This window comes from Alnus glutinosa, chromosome 2, assembly GCF_958979055.1.
Source record: "Alnus glutinosa chromosome 2, dhAlnGlut1.1, whole genome shotgun sequence".
Taxonomy (NCBI): domain Eukaryota; kingdom Viridiplantae; phylum Streptophyta; class Magnoliopsida; order Fagales; family Betulaceae; genus Alnus; species Alnus glutinosa.
Window position 1 is genome coordinate 31,376,956 of NC_084887.1, and position 15,067 is coordinate 31,392,022.

Sequence of the window (15,067 nt, forward strand, 5' to 3'; positions counted from 1 at the left end):
AGGGATTTAAAGGGAGCAGATTGTAATACTCCAATCCCACATTGAAAAGATAAATAGCCCATCAAAAGGTATCAAAGAAACCTCAACAAAATTTAAAGGGAGAAGATTATAGCATCTCAGTCCCATATTGGGAAGATGAATAACCCACATAGACTAGCAGACTACAAACTCTAATCTGACTGGATTAGCCAATAGACCAACAGGTTTGCGGAAAATACATTCAAATCCTAATGAGCAGCAGGGGATTTCTTGTTAGGTAAAAAGTGAGATTTTAATTAAATAGAGATCTAATACGAGAAATCGCTATCTTGTCTTGGTATGACCCAAACGAGAGAGAGAGAATCAATACATATATTAAATACGAGAAACCAGCGTTTAGTCTTCATATGGACAAGCAGACTGCAAACTATGAAGAATTTACAAAACAAACACCAAAAACAGATATGACGCGCAATATCTTGGCTAGTAGGATCAAATATGATCTATACTTCCAAACCACAGGCAACAATACCTAGCAACAACATAATCAGAGCAGCCATGTCTCAAGAGGATTGTGCAAGCATAACCATGTACAATATATGTAGGAGTTTCTACATACATGGACTTCTCTTTGCAGTAACTTTTTAATCCGAAACCTTGTGTACTACTTGACGGTGGCGAACGTGTCTACCAGAAGAGTAGACAGAGAGTGCTGAACCAGTAACGGTCAGAGAGTGCTTAGCAAAGTCCAAGCTTTTCTTTGTTGCCAACCACAAAACACAGAAGAATCCAATCCAACCTGGTTTAGATAAAATTTTGGATCGATGAGTTAAGAGAAAGAGCGCACAATCAAAAGCAAATCCAGTACAAAAAGTTCAAGCGTCACATAATAAAGAAGAGTAATATAAAGCCCATGGTTTGATGGGATGGGGCAGCAAAGTTCAGTTGCATAGAGCATAGATTTCACTAGAAGGTCCAGTCAATGAAACATTCGCTGGTTTCTTGCTTGCACAAACTCAGAAAGCACCGAAAAAATTATATCCTGATACAAGAATATTTACATAATTATTTGCCCAGAAGAACTGATTATCAGAGGCCTGTACGTACCCTGACGGCCCAAATCATTTGAAAAAAAAAAGTCCCCTGCCCGGGAAACCCTTACACATTGTCAGTCATCTTCATAGAACAAAACAAAAGATCCCCTGAAGGCTTCAACATCAGTTTATGGGCGATGTCCAATCATTTTTTTTATTATATCTGTCATCTCTGTGAACTTGATTGTTTACAGATATGATACTGATTGGGAAGTTCAATGAGTTAAAATCTTTTTTTTAAAAGAAATTTCAAGCTAAACATCCATTACAAGGTCAGCAATCACTTCAGACTAACACTGACGTGCAAAAGTGGGGAATTATGAGCGAGGTTCGAGAATTGATAAACCATTAACCATGTGGGAATTGATAATCAGAGGTAAATAAGTATAATTTGGGGCCAAAAACAATAGGAAGAAAGAATCAGCTCTACCTGTAGCTATCAGTGCAGCAATGATTGCTGAAATTGTAGCGCTGGAAATAACAAACGCAGCTACTGACAATGCTCCAATGTATATAAATGTTACACATGTGAAGAAAAGAGCCAAGAAGCCACCTGCTGCTGCCAAAGACACCAGAAGAGATATGACAATGGCATTGAAGGTTGCAGCCACAAAGAAAAGCATAAAGACAAGCAATCCTGTCAACGCTAGAAAAGTGATCGTCCCAACCTGCAGTAGATTTGGAAAGTAAATCAAGAGAAATTAGAAGAGCTCTAAAAATATTAGAATATATATATATATATACCCACGCACATGTACAGGACATACAAGTTCATGTTCCTATTCATAATCTAAACTTTTTGAGAAGAAATAGGGAATATCTATTTGTACGATGCCATAAGTAGCAAGAAAACCAAGTCATAGCTTAGAAACTGTTGAAACATTAATTAGATGATTAAATTCAGAATTTCTTATCAACTTAAACTTTTGAGGCAACTTGTAATTTATCATGATATTAGAGTAAAGGTCATAAGTTCGAACTTGACTCTACAATTTACCCCTCATTTCGGTTAAATATTTCATGTGTTGGACCTCACTAATTATATGAAGGAGAGTGCTAGAATATTAATTAAATGACTAAATTCATTATTTTTTATCAACTTAAAATTTTGGGACAACAGCTAATTTATAAGAAACGAATCATGAACATTCAATCCTCAAACATTGACAAAAATTCAACTGCACAGAGCATTTTAATTCCTGTCTTTTATTCTCAGCCATAAAGAGACCTTTAGCCATTCAGTTTGATCTAGAGCCATAACCCCCCAAAATATATTTTCAATCATAACGCCCTTCCTCACTTGCATAACTCCTGTACTAGGTTACCAAATCGCTAGTCATTATGATGCTCCCCGTCTCCATGCCTCCATAATTATATTTTCATTGAAGCTATCCACTCTCACCATCTTAAGTCAAGCAATCAAGTAAACAAACAACCAGAGGACACAGTCCCAATGCCAGATCAAAATATCCTTACAGGTGTATCAACTGGAGAAATATCAACATAAGAAGATCTAGACGATGGTAGGTCTCATCTTTTGAATTCATAATAAAAATGCAAGTATTCTTGTTACAATCATTACTAAGAGAGAATAAACCACTGGAGAGCAAAATGCACGAGCAACTGCAAAAACAACATGAGTGGCAAAAAAATAGATGATACTGTTAATACAACCATCATTAATTTTTTTTAGTATTTATCCAAATATCAAGTAACCAAAGAAGTGTTCTTGATTTGAATGAATTTAAAAGAAGAAGAAGGAGAAAAACTAAACTAGAAAAAGAGATCAAACTGGTATACAACCATCATAAACAAACAATGGAAAATTGTAATCAAAAGTTCTAACTTTTACCTGGATGTTCAAACACCAAACCAAGATAAGGGATTCCTAATTTCTAAATCATGCTGCAAAACTGGAAGCCAAAAGAAAAACAAATAAAAAACAATGCGAAAGATCACAAGTTGCATCACTTCTGGAAAAGTTGAAACTTCGAGTAGCTATATGATCTCATGATATCGTGGGATGTGGAAGGATCGAGAAAGAAGGAAACTAGTTGGGGATCTAAGGAAAAAAGGCGTTCAAAAAACTTAGAATTTTCAAAATAAGATCCATTAGCGGATACTACTAATTTGACTGAATCCTTCTCCAATTTTCGCTGAGGCTGCTACACTTAGAATTAAAGATGAAAAAACTTTGAGCCAATAATTGGATCACTAAAAATTTGCATTAAACGAAAACTTCACGTCCAATAAACAAAATCAAAATCCAAACAGAAATTCCATCATCACCATATTTCTAAACGCATGCCACACTTGCTTACACCAAAAAATCAAGACAAAACAAAGGAAAGAAAGCACGCAAGTCACGATTTCAATTAGATCCCAATTCAAAAGATTGAATCAAATAACCAAAACCCACAACAAAAATCTAAACCTTAAGAAAAGAAAAAGGAAAACGAGTGTCAAAAATTGATCTACACATTGTTACGATCAACAGAACATGAGGTCCAAAAGTAGTAGAAGCACAAGGTAAAAGTAAGAAAGAGAGAGACTCACGGAAATGACGAGGAGGGCACGCAAAGGACTGCCCCTCCGAGTCCAGGAAAGAACCTTCCGCCCCGTGTTTCCAGAAGCTTCGCGAAGGAGAGGGCCGTTCTCGGCCACAGAGGCCTTGATCCGGTGCAGCAGCGAAGCACGCCCTCGCTGCTCCCCATCAGGAAAGAAAATCTCGGAAATCAGACGGCGGAAAACGCCGTACAAGCTCTCCTCCTCCTCCTCCTCCTCCTCCCCTCGCCCCCGGTGGGTCCTCTTGTCCCTATTATCATGGTTCAGCCCCTTAGTCTCATCGCCCTCCGTCACCTCCAGGAAGACCCCGCCACCACCGTTGGGCTTCTCCGTCCCGTAAGGTTCCGCCATTTGCGAGTGCGTGCAGTGTGACCGACAGTGCTGACTGTTTCTTGAACCTGAGGAACGAGAGTGAGGAATGGGGCCTTTGATCGCTGGGATAATGGGATTTCATCCACTTAATTAGTTGGAAGACTTCGTTTAAGAGCAGTGGCGCCATGATTGTGATACGTGGGCGTGCGATGTTGTGTGGATTGATCTTGGCCGTGCCAGTGCGAGTGGCCCGTCACGTCTTGATGTCATAATCGATCTATTCTGTTACCCTTCCCACCGCCCGTCACGTGGAGGCTGGAGCTAGCGAGTTTTTCGTTAACAACCAAATGGAAAAGAAGATAAAATAGTTTTATTGGGAAAAGAATAGTTTCTCTGTTTTTGTAAACACTCCCCTAGTTTATTTGCCACAATGTCAAAATTCAGATTTTTATTTGTTAAAATTTAAAATTTATGCCCTTATTTGTCACATGGACAGGGACAATTTCCTTATAAAATTAACAAAAATAATTTTCTTATCAAAGAAGTAAACTAATAAAAACTTTATCGATTTCGAATATAATGATATAATAAAAGTTAAGTATGTACTTTCTCTTTCTTATTTAAGGGTGCGTTTGATATTGCGATTTAGTAGATAATAAATGCAATTTTAAACCAAATCGTAAAACATAAATCGTTTGAAAGCTGCGTTTTTAAAAATTGCGATTTGAAAACGTAGAAAATCTGCTTTTTCAAATCGCAGGTAAGATGGTGATTTTTTGAAAACGCAGAATTTTGAAAGCTAATTTGCGATTTTAGAAGTTAAACTGCGATTTTACCAAAAGCTTATCTGGGTTTTTAAAAAATCACTTTTTTCAAATCGCACATTTTAAAATCGTTATTTTATTTCACACTTTTTAAAATCGCAAATTCAAACGAACCCTAACTCAAAAGAAAAGTATGCGATTAAGCAAATATATAGTAAGATATTAATACGCTTTAGTTACTTTTTGGAAGTGTATTAAAATAATATAATTTTACTTTTCTTTTGAGTACTTTGAGCACTTATTGGGAGAATGTATTTTTCCGATCACTTCATATGCTTATTAATGTAAAGCCTAGTCGCTGCTTCTTCTGGTTAATTCATAAAGTGAGTTACATTTTTTCTTTTTTAATGACGGAATCCCTCTAAAATAGGGTCACTTTGTGTAGCCACCTATGTCAAACAAACTCTAGACCCGTGCAAAGCACCCTTTCCACACAAGTCAGGTAAGACTCCGACTTTGCTGACATGCGTGGCCCAAATAATTGTTTGTCCTCAAAAGAGAATTCAAACCTTAGACTCATCAAGCCACCAAAGCCAATGCCCTTACCAATTAAGACAACCCCTAGAAATTAACTGAGTTGCTTTTTTTATTTCTGTCATTTTGTACTGCCAAAGGCTTGACAAGAACAGCACAAATTTGAATGAGTGGGTTGTGATATTATTCCATATTTTATGTATTTTGAAAGAATGTGCGAGCATAGTTGAGTTCCTCATCTATTAGATTGATCAAATTCATATGAGTGATTACAAAAAGTCTCCCATAGTCATTAAACCTCTAGAATATAAGGTTGATATGACAAACACATCCACGGATCATTTTTCCCTCTCTGTGATACGCATATAAATAGTCCAGACGTCCAGTCCCATCACTTTGGGTTCTTTTGTTACCACCATCACAATAGCTTAAGAATAATAGCATTAGAAAAGAAATGAAAAGAATAATACCATTCAAAAATTAACAATTTTACCCAATAAAGCAAATATCAAACTCGGCCAAGGGTTCAAGTAGGTATAATTTACCCCACACATCGATAATGATTCTGTTTGACAAATTTTACTATGCATAACTATTTATGTGGCCCTTCAACCACGAATCACATTCTCCTATTCAACAAAATACAGCAATGGCACTCATATCAATGTTTCTAATGCTGAATCCCATTTCTTGAAGTGAAACAATCACATGAAATCATAGTCATCAAGAGCATCATAGCCATCAACAGCTAAATCATCATCTGCCTTGTCCACCAGGATCTGCTTTTTCTTAGGGCCTGCAGGAAAGGGTTGACAGAAGATGCATAAATTTGAACGTCCAACCAATACAAGAGACTAAAATCATTTAGTGCGAGTCCATGTCTAATGCTCTTCAAGTGTCCAGCTCAAGTTCAAGTACAATAAAAAACATACCTGTCTTCTTTTTACCAGAATTTGCTTCCTTCTCTACTTTCAGCTTTTCGTTCGCGATTGCGTTGACAGAAGATGCAACATCTTTTGCATCTGCTGCTTTCAAAGCAGTCACTGATAGTCTCATTACAGCTTTGAGTAAACCAATATAATGGTAACTTTTCTGCACCAAGGAAGCACACATATTTTATCAAAGTTAGAAGAATTCTCAACTTTTGGCCAAAACAGAGGAAGACTATTTCACACACCTCATGTGGACGCAGCTTATGTGAAATGAGCTCTGCATATTCCAAGAAGTCACTTTCTGATTTGGGAAAAAAATTATCAAGGGTCTTCTCGTCACCTCTTTTACCAAACAGTTCTTGAGTGGATTTATAATCTGCTTCTTCCACCAGCCTGCAATGGAGAATATAGTTGCAGTAAAGACCCTCTAAGCACACCAGGAACAAATATAAATGTACTAGGTTTTGGTTTTAATTATGGGTCTAAAGCAGGAACAAGTAACTTGATCATGAAGAGTCTTTCCACGTAAATACCAAATAACTTTGGAGAAAAAAGTTTAACAAACATCTATTTGTATGACTGAAAAGTAATTGAAGTTTCTTATCAGATAAAATACATCAGATTTTGATATTTTTTCCCTTCTACCTTGATTGCTGTCCAGCACCTCTGCAAAAAAAATTGGGGTATGTGGGGGTACTATATCATCTACTGGTTGTTTTTATCGAAGCTTATATGTGTTCAACCTTTTCTCTATGATGAAATCTTATATGGTTGGCGGTGTTACCTGGTGAAGATTGAGGCCCACATGGTCTGTTTTCTTTTAGTCAAAAAAAGCATTGAAATTCTCCCAGAGAATAGTAACCAATAATTGAGCTGAAGTGTCTCACTTGAATAGAGGACAAAAGAAGTATACCAAATATTCACAAGAAATACCATGATAAGGATCAGTTTGAGGACACTGATGTGGTTTAGTTGTAAACTTAGCTTGAAACTTAATTAAGCCTCAATTGATGCACTTTCAGTTCAATTGTATTCTGGATATTATCAATTTTGTTATGCACAGGAGATAATTTCAAAGTCAGTTTATAAGACTAGCAGCATACTGAGAGAAACTAAATTGTATCACCAGTTACAATCTGAGTTAAGCCTGAGCTCAGAACCAGATCAATGTAAAATTAAACCTAATCCATAACAGTGCAATATACCCGTATCGCTGACAAGTTCATATCAATATAGATACAAAAAAGAGATGGAACTTTAACACATTATGCTGCTCAAGACGTGTAAAACATAGTGTATTGCTGCCAAAAAAATTTAAATGTCTTTTCATGTATCATTTACTGATCATCAGATGAGGAATAGCCATACTCAAAAACTAATTTACTACCAAAGAAAAAAAAGCATCCGTCACTAGCATAATGAAGTATTCAAACCTTTGCTGGCGAAGTTTCTCAGCTACAGGATCTACTGCCTCTTCCTTTACTACTTCAGCAGTTTTCACTTTCTTTACAGTAGCCTTCACTGCAGGTTTCTTTGGGGCCTTTTCAGCTGGAGGTTTTGCTTCAGGTGCCTGATCCCATCACATATAGCAAAAGCATATATTGCATCAACATGAACAAGCAAACCACCACAATAATGAGAGATTGGCATCACACCATGTTACAGTGCTCTAGCAACAAAGAATAATAGCAAACTCTAATCCACCTTCCAGTAAAATATTCGCATCGAACAAGTTGACAGTGGAAGACATAATCCTTTGGAAATTTGAAGAGCTAAATTTTTTTTAACACAAGGTGAACAATATACAACATGTGCAGTGAAGCGTTAATGCAATCACCCCACTGGACTACAGATAAGAAAATATTGATATGCACTTTCCTATGTAGTTTATATATTTTGATTAATTCAATGTTACTTGAGGCTGGCAGAAGACAAGAAAGGTGTAGGCAACCGGAATATTATTCAATTCAAAAAATGGAGTCACATGTCCATGTCACTAGTTTAACATTGGATCCCAGTCAAACAGCCTTGTAACAAAGGAAACTTTTTTTCCCCAGTATGTGAACTAAGCATCAGATGTCACTGGTGTGGTAAAAAATGAGAGGAACGGAGATTATTGTATAGACTTCATACATTGAAAGCAAAATGTTACAATTTCAAATGCTTTAGTTTATCTCTGGACTATCTTATATGACTAGCGTATCCATCAGCCAAGAGAACGGTCCAAAGAAACTATAAACTTGAACCTTCAGATCAAGACAATCCATACAATGTATCCCTTCATGAACCAAGTCCATACCCCCTATAATGGAAATATACAAGCATCACCCAAAATTACATATCCATTTCCAAATATGAACTGTATGCTACCGGCTACCCCAAATGCCAAACTCCAGAATCGCAAAACAAATTTAAAAATTGATTTGTATTTTTTTCAACTAAGCTGATCAAATAGAATAGTTAAAAAATGACTAGATCTGTTCTACAGAATACAGATGATGAAAATCCCCATAGTTCTGCAAACTGTTCAATTTATTATGCAAATAACACAAATTCAACATTCCCTCAATATCTAGCTAACGAATCATTCAAAGAATATAATCAATCAATCAACCAATACTCAGTCCTTTTATTCCAATCCACGTGTAAAAAGAAAAATACTAAGAGATCATAATTAAACTATCAATCATACCGGTGTAGGTTCTTCTTCATCCTCCCATGATTCCTTCACGTTATTGTCATCCACATCTTCATCATCCCATTTATTTTTAGGTTGCCCCTTCGGAAGAAGAGTTGGAATTTGTTCATCCTCTGAAATAAAAACATAAGGCTTTGTAAAACTAAATAGTCCAACAGAAAAATAAACGATAAACTTCATGATGAAATTATAAAGGAAATAAATTAGAAAATAACTTGACTTATTTTTCAAAGTCCCTTCAGGTTCTAGAAAATTAAACTAATCAGTTATAGCATGCAACTTATTTAGTTCCCTTCCATACAAATGCAGACACTGAACGATCAATTAACAAAAGCTTCTTCTTCTTTTTTTTATTCAAACAAAAGCTAATATTGACTAACATATCAATAAGACAAGACATCCTCACATGTTTTTCTTTTCTTTTTTTAATAAGTAATTCAAATTCATTAAAAGCGCAAATGGGTGCAACCCTAGAATACAAGAAGCATACAAGAGAACCCCCTATAGTATAGAAAAAGAACATAACTCCAAAAATTCAAAAAAAATAGAAACATGCAATCTAAACAACGCTACTATCCATGTATACAAGGATTGGAATAGCATCTTACTTAACTCTTAACATTCACAATGTTCAAAGCTCTTTGCGTTCCTTTCTCTCCAAATACACCATAGTAAACACAAAGGACACAACCTCCACAATTCCAAAACCTTACATTATCCCAATTGTCCTTCCAACTCACCAACAAATCTCTCACCCTTCGAGGCATAACCCATACAACCCCAAACAAATGAAAAGGCAAGCTCCATTATTCTTTTTTGCCACCTTACAATGAAAAAGATGATCAATAGACCCCCCACATTTCTAACACATACAACACCAATTCACCACTATAACATGTCCCTTTCACAGATTATCCAAAGTTAAGATTTTCCCTAAAGCCGCCGTCCATACAAAAAACACCACTCTTGAGGGAGCCTTAACTTTCCAAATACTCCTCTACGGAAACGGGGAATTCACCAAAGTAGATAACACCCGATAGTAACACTCCACTTCAAACGATTTCCATTTAAAAGGAATCCAGCTCATTTTATCCTCACCTCCTTGCCCTACTCTTTGGGAATACAACTCAAAAGAAATCAGAGACCACTTCCACCTCCCAATTATGCACAGGTCTTGTAAAGCAAATATTCCAATGAATGTTTCCATTCCGGAACTGCATATGATCCGCCACCCACGCATCCTTACAACGAGCAATAGTGAATAATTATGGAAAAGATAATTTCAAAGGCTGCTCCCCACACCATAAATCATGCCAAAACCGCACCATAGATCCATCTCCCACCTCATACCTCACAAATTTAGAAAAATCTTCCTACCCCCTCCTTACACATTTCCACACTCCCACAACATAGGGCCCCACAACCTCCTTAGAACACCAACCTCCCCCAAACTATCATATTTAGCACCCACCACTAATCTCCACATAGCCTCTCTCTCCGTAGTATACCGCCATAACCACTTACCTAAACCCCCTGAGCTGATTAGAGTACATATTTTAAACCACTTCACTAGATGAAACTTAAACTCTTCACCAATACCCCCACAAAGAAAATCCCTCTGAACATATAAAGTTGAAAGGATGCAGATACCAATAATGTCCCATCTAGACCTCAAAGAAGTTTTGTAATCAACTATGGCAATTTCAAAAGGGAAGCCTCAGAATAGCCTCATTTCCCAAACATATAAAGATCGAAAGATACAGATTCAAAATCATCAGATCCACGAAACCTCAGCCACCGAGTCATGCATCATCGTCTAGAATACTAGCTCCTCATTCTAGATCAAGAAAATCCCTAAACAAATAGATAGGCAATTGGATTTGTGGCATTCAACAAGCTATATCTAGTAGGCAAAGTTGTTTGGTTCTACCACAGCATCCTCCAGCATAAATATGAGCACACATGCAATGATCCAATCTATCAATGAGTTATCACAATACAAATCTTTGCTTAAGAAAGGCCTGACTCCAAGTCATTAACCTACAGTGAAGTAGTGGCTTTGAGTTTCTTGACCCTTGGACTTAGGATTAGTAAGTTATGTTTCTCTTTTCTTTAATTGGGGAAAGGGGGCACTAGGGAGCAGGGGGGGGAATATAGTGTGCCTGGGCGTACTTGTCCATCAACCAAGTATTCCATATTTATCTCCCAATAGACAAATAGTGGGAAAAAAATTCAGAAGGAATAGAAACAACCAGCACAAAAACAAATAATAAATTGACAATAATTATACCTCGCTGCAATTATTGTTGTTATAAACTTATAAATATATATTGATCCTTCTCTGTCATTCTACAACTTGTCAAAATAAAAATGAAATAAAATATTTTGATAAATTGAATTAAAAGAACCACTAAGACATTAACAACCATTGACACCATGGAATCAATGGGATAATGGCAAACTGTTCGAACCATACCACGTCATAAAGAAAAGAAAATGAGCATGATGTTGACCACAAGAATAACCCTATTAATCAGTAAAACAGAACCACAAATAGATCACAATTCTCATGAATTGAAAAGTTAGCTTGCCCAATCCCAAGATTTAAAAAGCTTCCAATAGCTATAGCACACCAAATTGATGTCATACATGATAAGAATTTAGAGCAGAAGAAATTACCCCAGTCCTCCATCTAGTTGTGCCACTTAGTTGATGGAAGAAAAATGGAAATGATCTAGCAAAGCGTGACACTGCATACAAAGAGATGTAAACATAAAAATCAAAATAAAATAAAATAATTCAGACATCAGAAGTAGATAATAACATATTGAATGCAAAACAAAGATTCTATTAAAAATAAAATCAAAAATGTCAGTTGTTAACAATATAAAATTGCTGCCGAGGCCACAGAAATGATAACTAAATTATTTTTCAGCATAACTTTTAACTTAGGCCATGACTTTCGATCTCTACTAAACAGCAGTTATTATCAGCACTGAAATTGCAGAACCTCAATAGCTTTGTTTGTTAAACTATTCTCCTTCTCAATCTTGTTTTCTGTTTTCAAAACAAAAACATTACCAAACAACCTAGAACACAAAACACTCAAAAACTACTTATGACTTCGACGTCAAGTCAGAACACTTCTTCAAACAAAAACAAAAAGTACCTTAAAAAAGCATTAGGAATCTTACTACTAATAATTAAATCGATTCCTAATTGTCGATCACACACTTTCATGGTCTTTATTTCAACATCAAAATAAAACAAGATCCAATATTGTATTACAAAACCCATTTATAAGGACAATATGTTTAAAATATTCAAAAAAACAAAAGAGATTAACTTTGATTAATTAAAAAGAGAAGCACCTGGTGGTTGTGGTGAATTGTGGCGTCGGGTTTCAGCAGCCGATGCTTCTTTTTACGTTCTCGGTACGCTCTATAATCCTGCAACTATAAAGCAAACAAAGTCACAAAACCAAACAAAAAGAGAGGGAAAAAAAAAAAAAAAAACAAAAAAAACTCTGAGATCACTTTCAATAGAATTGAACTCTAAGATTTCAAAAAAACACAGAGATCACTTTAGATATTTTTCCCAAGATGACAAACAGAGATTCCTTGATACAAAACCGAGAGAAACAAACACGGATTTCATAGAAATCAGGGGGAGGAATTTGTTTACCGAGAATCGGGTGTTGTGGGGCACGACTACTCCGAGTTGACAACCGAAAAGCCCTAATTTCATTTAAGGTGTGCGCGAGAGAAGGGAGAAGACGAAGAGGAAGGGGGTGGCTTGTGTGATAATGGTATGGTAATTGAGGCTTTTTTTTTAAAAAAAAAAATTATTTTTATTTTTAATATGATAGGTTTTAGTCTTTTAGATTTTGCTGACGGGTGAGACAGTGTACTTGCTTTGTTTCTTTTTCCTAGTTTTTGCCCAAATTGGCGGTTATGTACGCGCTTTACGACATTCTAGAATGTTGTCAACGTTTCCCCTTTTTATGGAATGGGCATCTCGAATATTGGCGGTTACTCTCGGCCGTCCTTCCAATTTGGATCCATCCTAGTCCTATTTCGACCGGTACAAGCAGGAGAAGCTTCTCTTCGAAGAAATTCCAATTAGAATATTATATATCATATTCATCAGATGAAGTTTTAAATCAAATAATATAATTTTATCACATCAATATTTATTATTTTAAAAATATAATAAAAATTAGTAAATATTAATTTGAAATACTTATATCAAAATATTTTAAAAAAAAAAAAAAAAATTGAAATATCTTACATGATATAACACCCTAAAAATTATAGAAGATCCTAATTTATTAGTAATGTTTATATCTATTTTCTTGTTTGTAATACCCAATTACCCATGTTAATAATTACGCTTAAAAATATTCTAGAATTGGAAACATGATGTGTAGCCTGTGTAGAGAAGAGAGGTCAAAAATAGGATTTGGCTGACATCTCCAGGAAAGGAATGGGCGGTCAAGAGTCAAAAAGAGAAAAACGACGTCGTGGGTGACCAAAAAGCAAAACAAATTAAACGCTGTTTGTTTTTAAAAGTAGAATCACGCGTTGCTGGAAAGACCTCCAGCTAAAAATTATATTTCCCAAGAAGAAAAGACCGAGACTCAGAGCCATACTCGCCTTTCGCTTTGGCCAACTCCGATGGACGAACCTGCCCTCCTGCGTCTCCAATCTCGCCCTTGAATCCCTTCAACCAGTTCGGAGACTTCGATCAATTTCAAACAGAAGAAGAAAGGCTATATATTAGCGGCGAAGACTAAAAGGAAATACAAACAAAAATAAGAATACAAACTTTATTTTTCTCGGACAAACTGATCGACGGCTGATCTCTATTTTTTTTCTCACTCTGTAGGATTGACCTTAGAAAAACGAAGAACAAACTCTCACCCGTTTACAAAGGCCCGACTACCTCTATTTTATAAGGAGCAGAAACGTCGGTTAAAGTTTATTCTCTTCTCCTAATACAAGTCGATCTCTGAACCAAAAACAGATGTCAGCTACCAAAATTAAAATATATATATATTAGGGAAACCAAATTTTTTATGAAGAGATAAATAATGTAAAACTTATTTATTAGAGAATATCAAAATAATTAATAAAAAAAATATTACAAATTCTAATAAATAAACTTCACATATTATCTTAGATGGATATAAAATATTTGATATATCTCTAATTCAAAACAAATAAGAGTAATTACAATGGCCCACCGGTCTTGAAAATTTCAAGCCACGTCAACAAAGGTCATTGTAATACACAATAGTGAACGTAAAAGGGTGTTTTCAAAATTTTGTAGAGAAAAATTAATTAATAACTGACAAATCCTCGCCTAGTTAACGGTGGAGATGAGTCAGCATTGACAAATCCTTTCAATTTCTGGTGTTGTTAAGTAAATACTTATACAGAAGAGAGTAGTAGAATATTAGTTTTGAAATTAGTAAGAAATAATGATATGATATAAAGTAAAAAAAATTTGTATAAAAAAGTAAAAAAAAAATTTGTATTGTAGTGAATTTTTATTTGAATAGTAATAAAAAATTTATTAATGTAATATAAAAAGTGAAAAAAGTCATAATATTTTAATGTTAATTGTTATTAGAAAATGTAAAAATAAAATAAATATGAATAGTGACATCCACTATTATGTTTTGTTCCTGATTTTTCCAAACAGGCCCTCTGTTTTTAGCTCTATGCCTGCATTCAGGGGCGGAGGTTGGGATTGAGAGGAGTCAAATGCCCTCTCCCTCACCTATTGAAAATTATCCTTACACTCCCTATAGAATTCTTTGAGATGTTCTAATTGCCCATTCTCAGACATTGATCAAGGGGCAAGTATTTTCCAAGAAAAACGTAATTCACACAGTAATTAGGTCAGAATGCTAAAGGTTTAAGATGATCTTTTAATTTTTAAAGAAACACACAGAAGAGAATAAGTTTTCTATCCAGGATTTTTTCCCAATATTTGAAATCCAACCCGGTTTCAATCCAAAATAAAAAATAAAATAAATAAAATAAAAAAATAAAAAAATCAAGCTTTTTTCAAAAACTATCGGATTCACTCGTGAATCTCACCTGAACTGACGCACGATACAATCATTCAATCCAAATAATAATTATTTAAATATTATAATAATTTTTTATAATAAATAATTAT

General features: G+C 35.3%; 2 protein-coding genes across 3 annotated transcripts; both read right to left on the reverse strand.

Annotated features, from left to right (window-relative positions):
* Window positions 1–333: 333 nt before the first annotated feature.
* On the reverse strand, window positions 334–4,172 carry LOC133859455 (uncharacterized). The gene is made up of 3 exons (XM_062294862.1): window positions 3,630–4,172; window positions 1,504–1,741; window positions 334–778 (listed from the first exon to the last, which is right to left on the reverse strand). Exons 1-3 carry the CDS (start codon window positions 3,987–3,989, stop codon window positions 624–626), a joined length of 753 nt encoding a protein of 250 aa, XP_062150846.1. The 5' UTR covers window positions 3,990–4,172; the 3' UTR covers window positions 334–623.
* Window positions 4,173–5,715: 1,543 nt separating this feature from the next.
* Window positions 5,716–12,719, reverse strand: LOC133860869 (uncharacterized). Of its 2 annotated transcripts, none has more exons than XM_062296503.1 (8): window positions 12,563–12,719; window positions 12,250–12,333; window positions 11,558–11,628; window positions 8,873–8,991; window positions 7,614–7,750; window positions 6,426–6,573; window positions 6,181–6,340; window positions 5,716–6,044 (listed from the first exon to the last, which is right to left on the reverse strand). In XM_062296503.1, exons 3-8 carry the CDS (start codon window positions 11,568–11,570, stop codon window positions 5,953–5,955), a joined length of 669 nt encoding a protein of 222 aa, XP_062152487.1. In that variant the 5' UTR covers window positions 11,571–11,628; window positions 12,250–12,333; window positions 12,563–12,719; the 3' UTR covers window positions 5,716–5,952. The 2 variants fall into 2 exon arrangements, with proteins under 2 accessions (XP_062152487.1, XP_062152486.1); XM_062296502.1 differs by having other exon boundaries at window positions 12,250–12,327; window positions 12,563–12,713.
* Window positions 12,720–15,067: the final 2,348 nt, after the last annotated feature.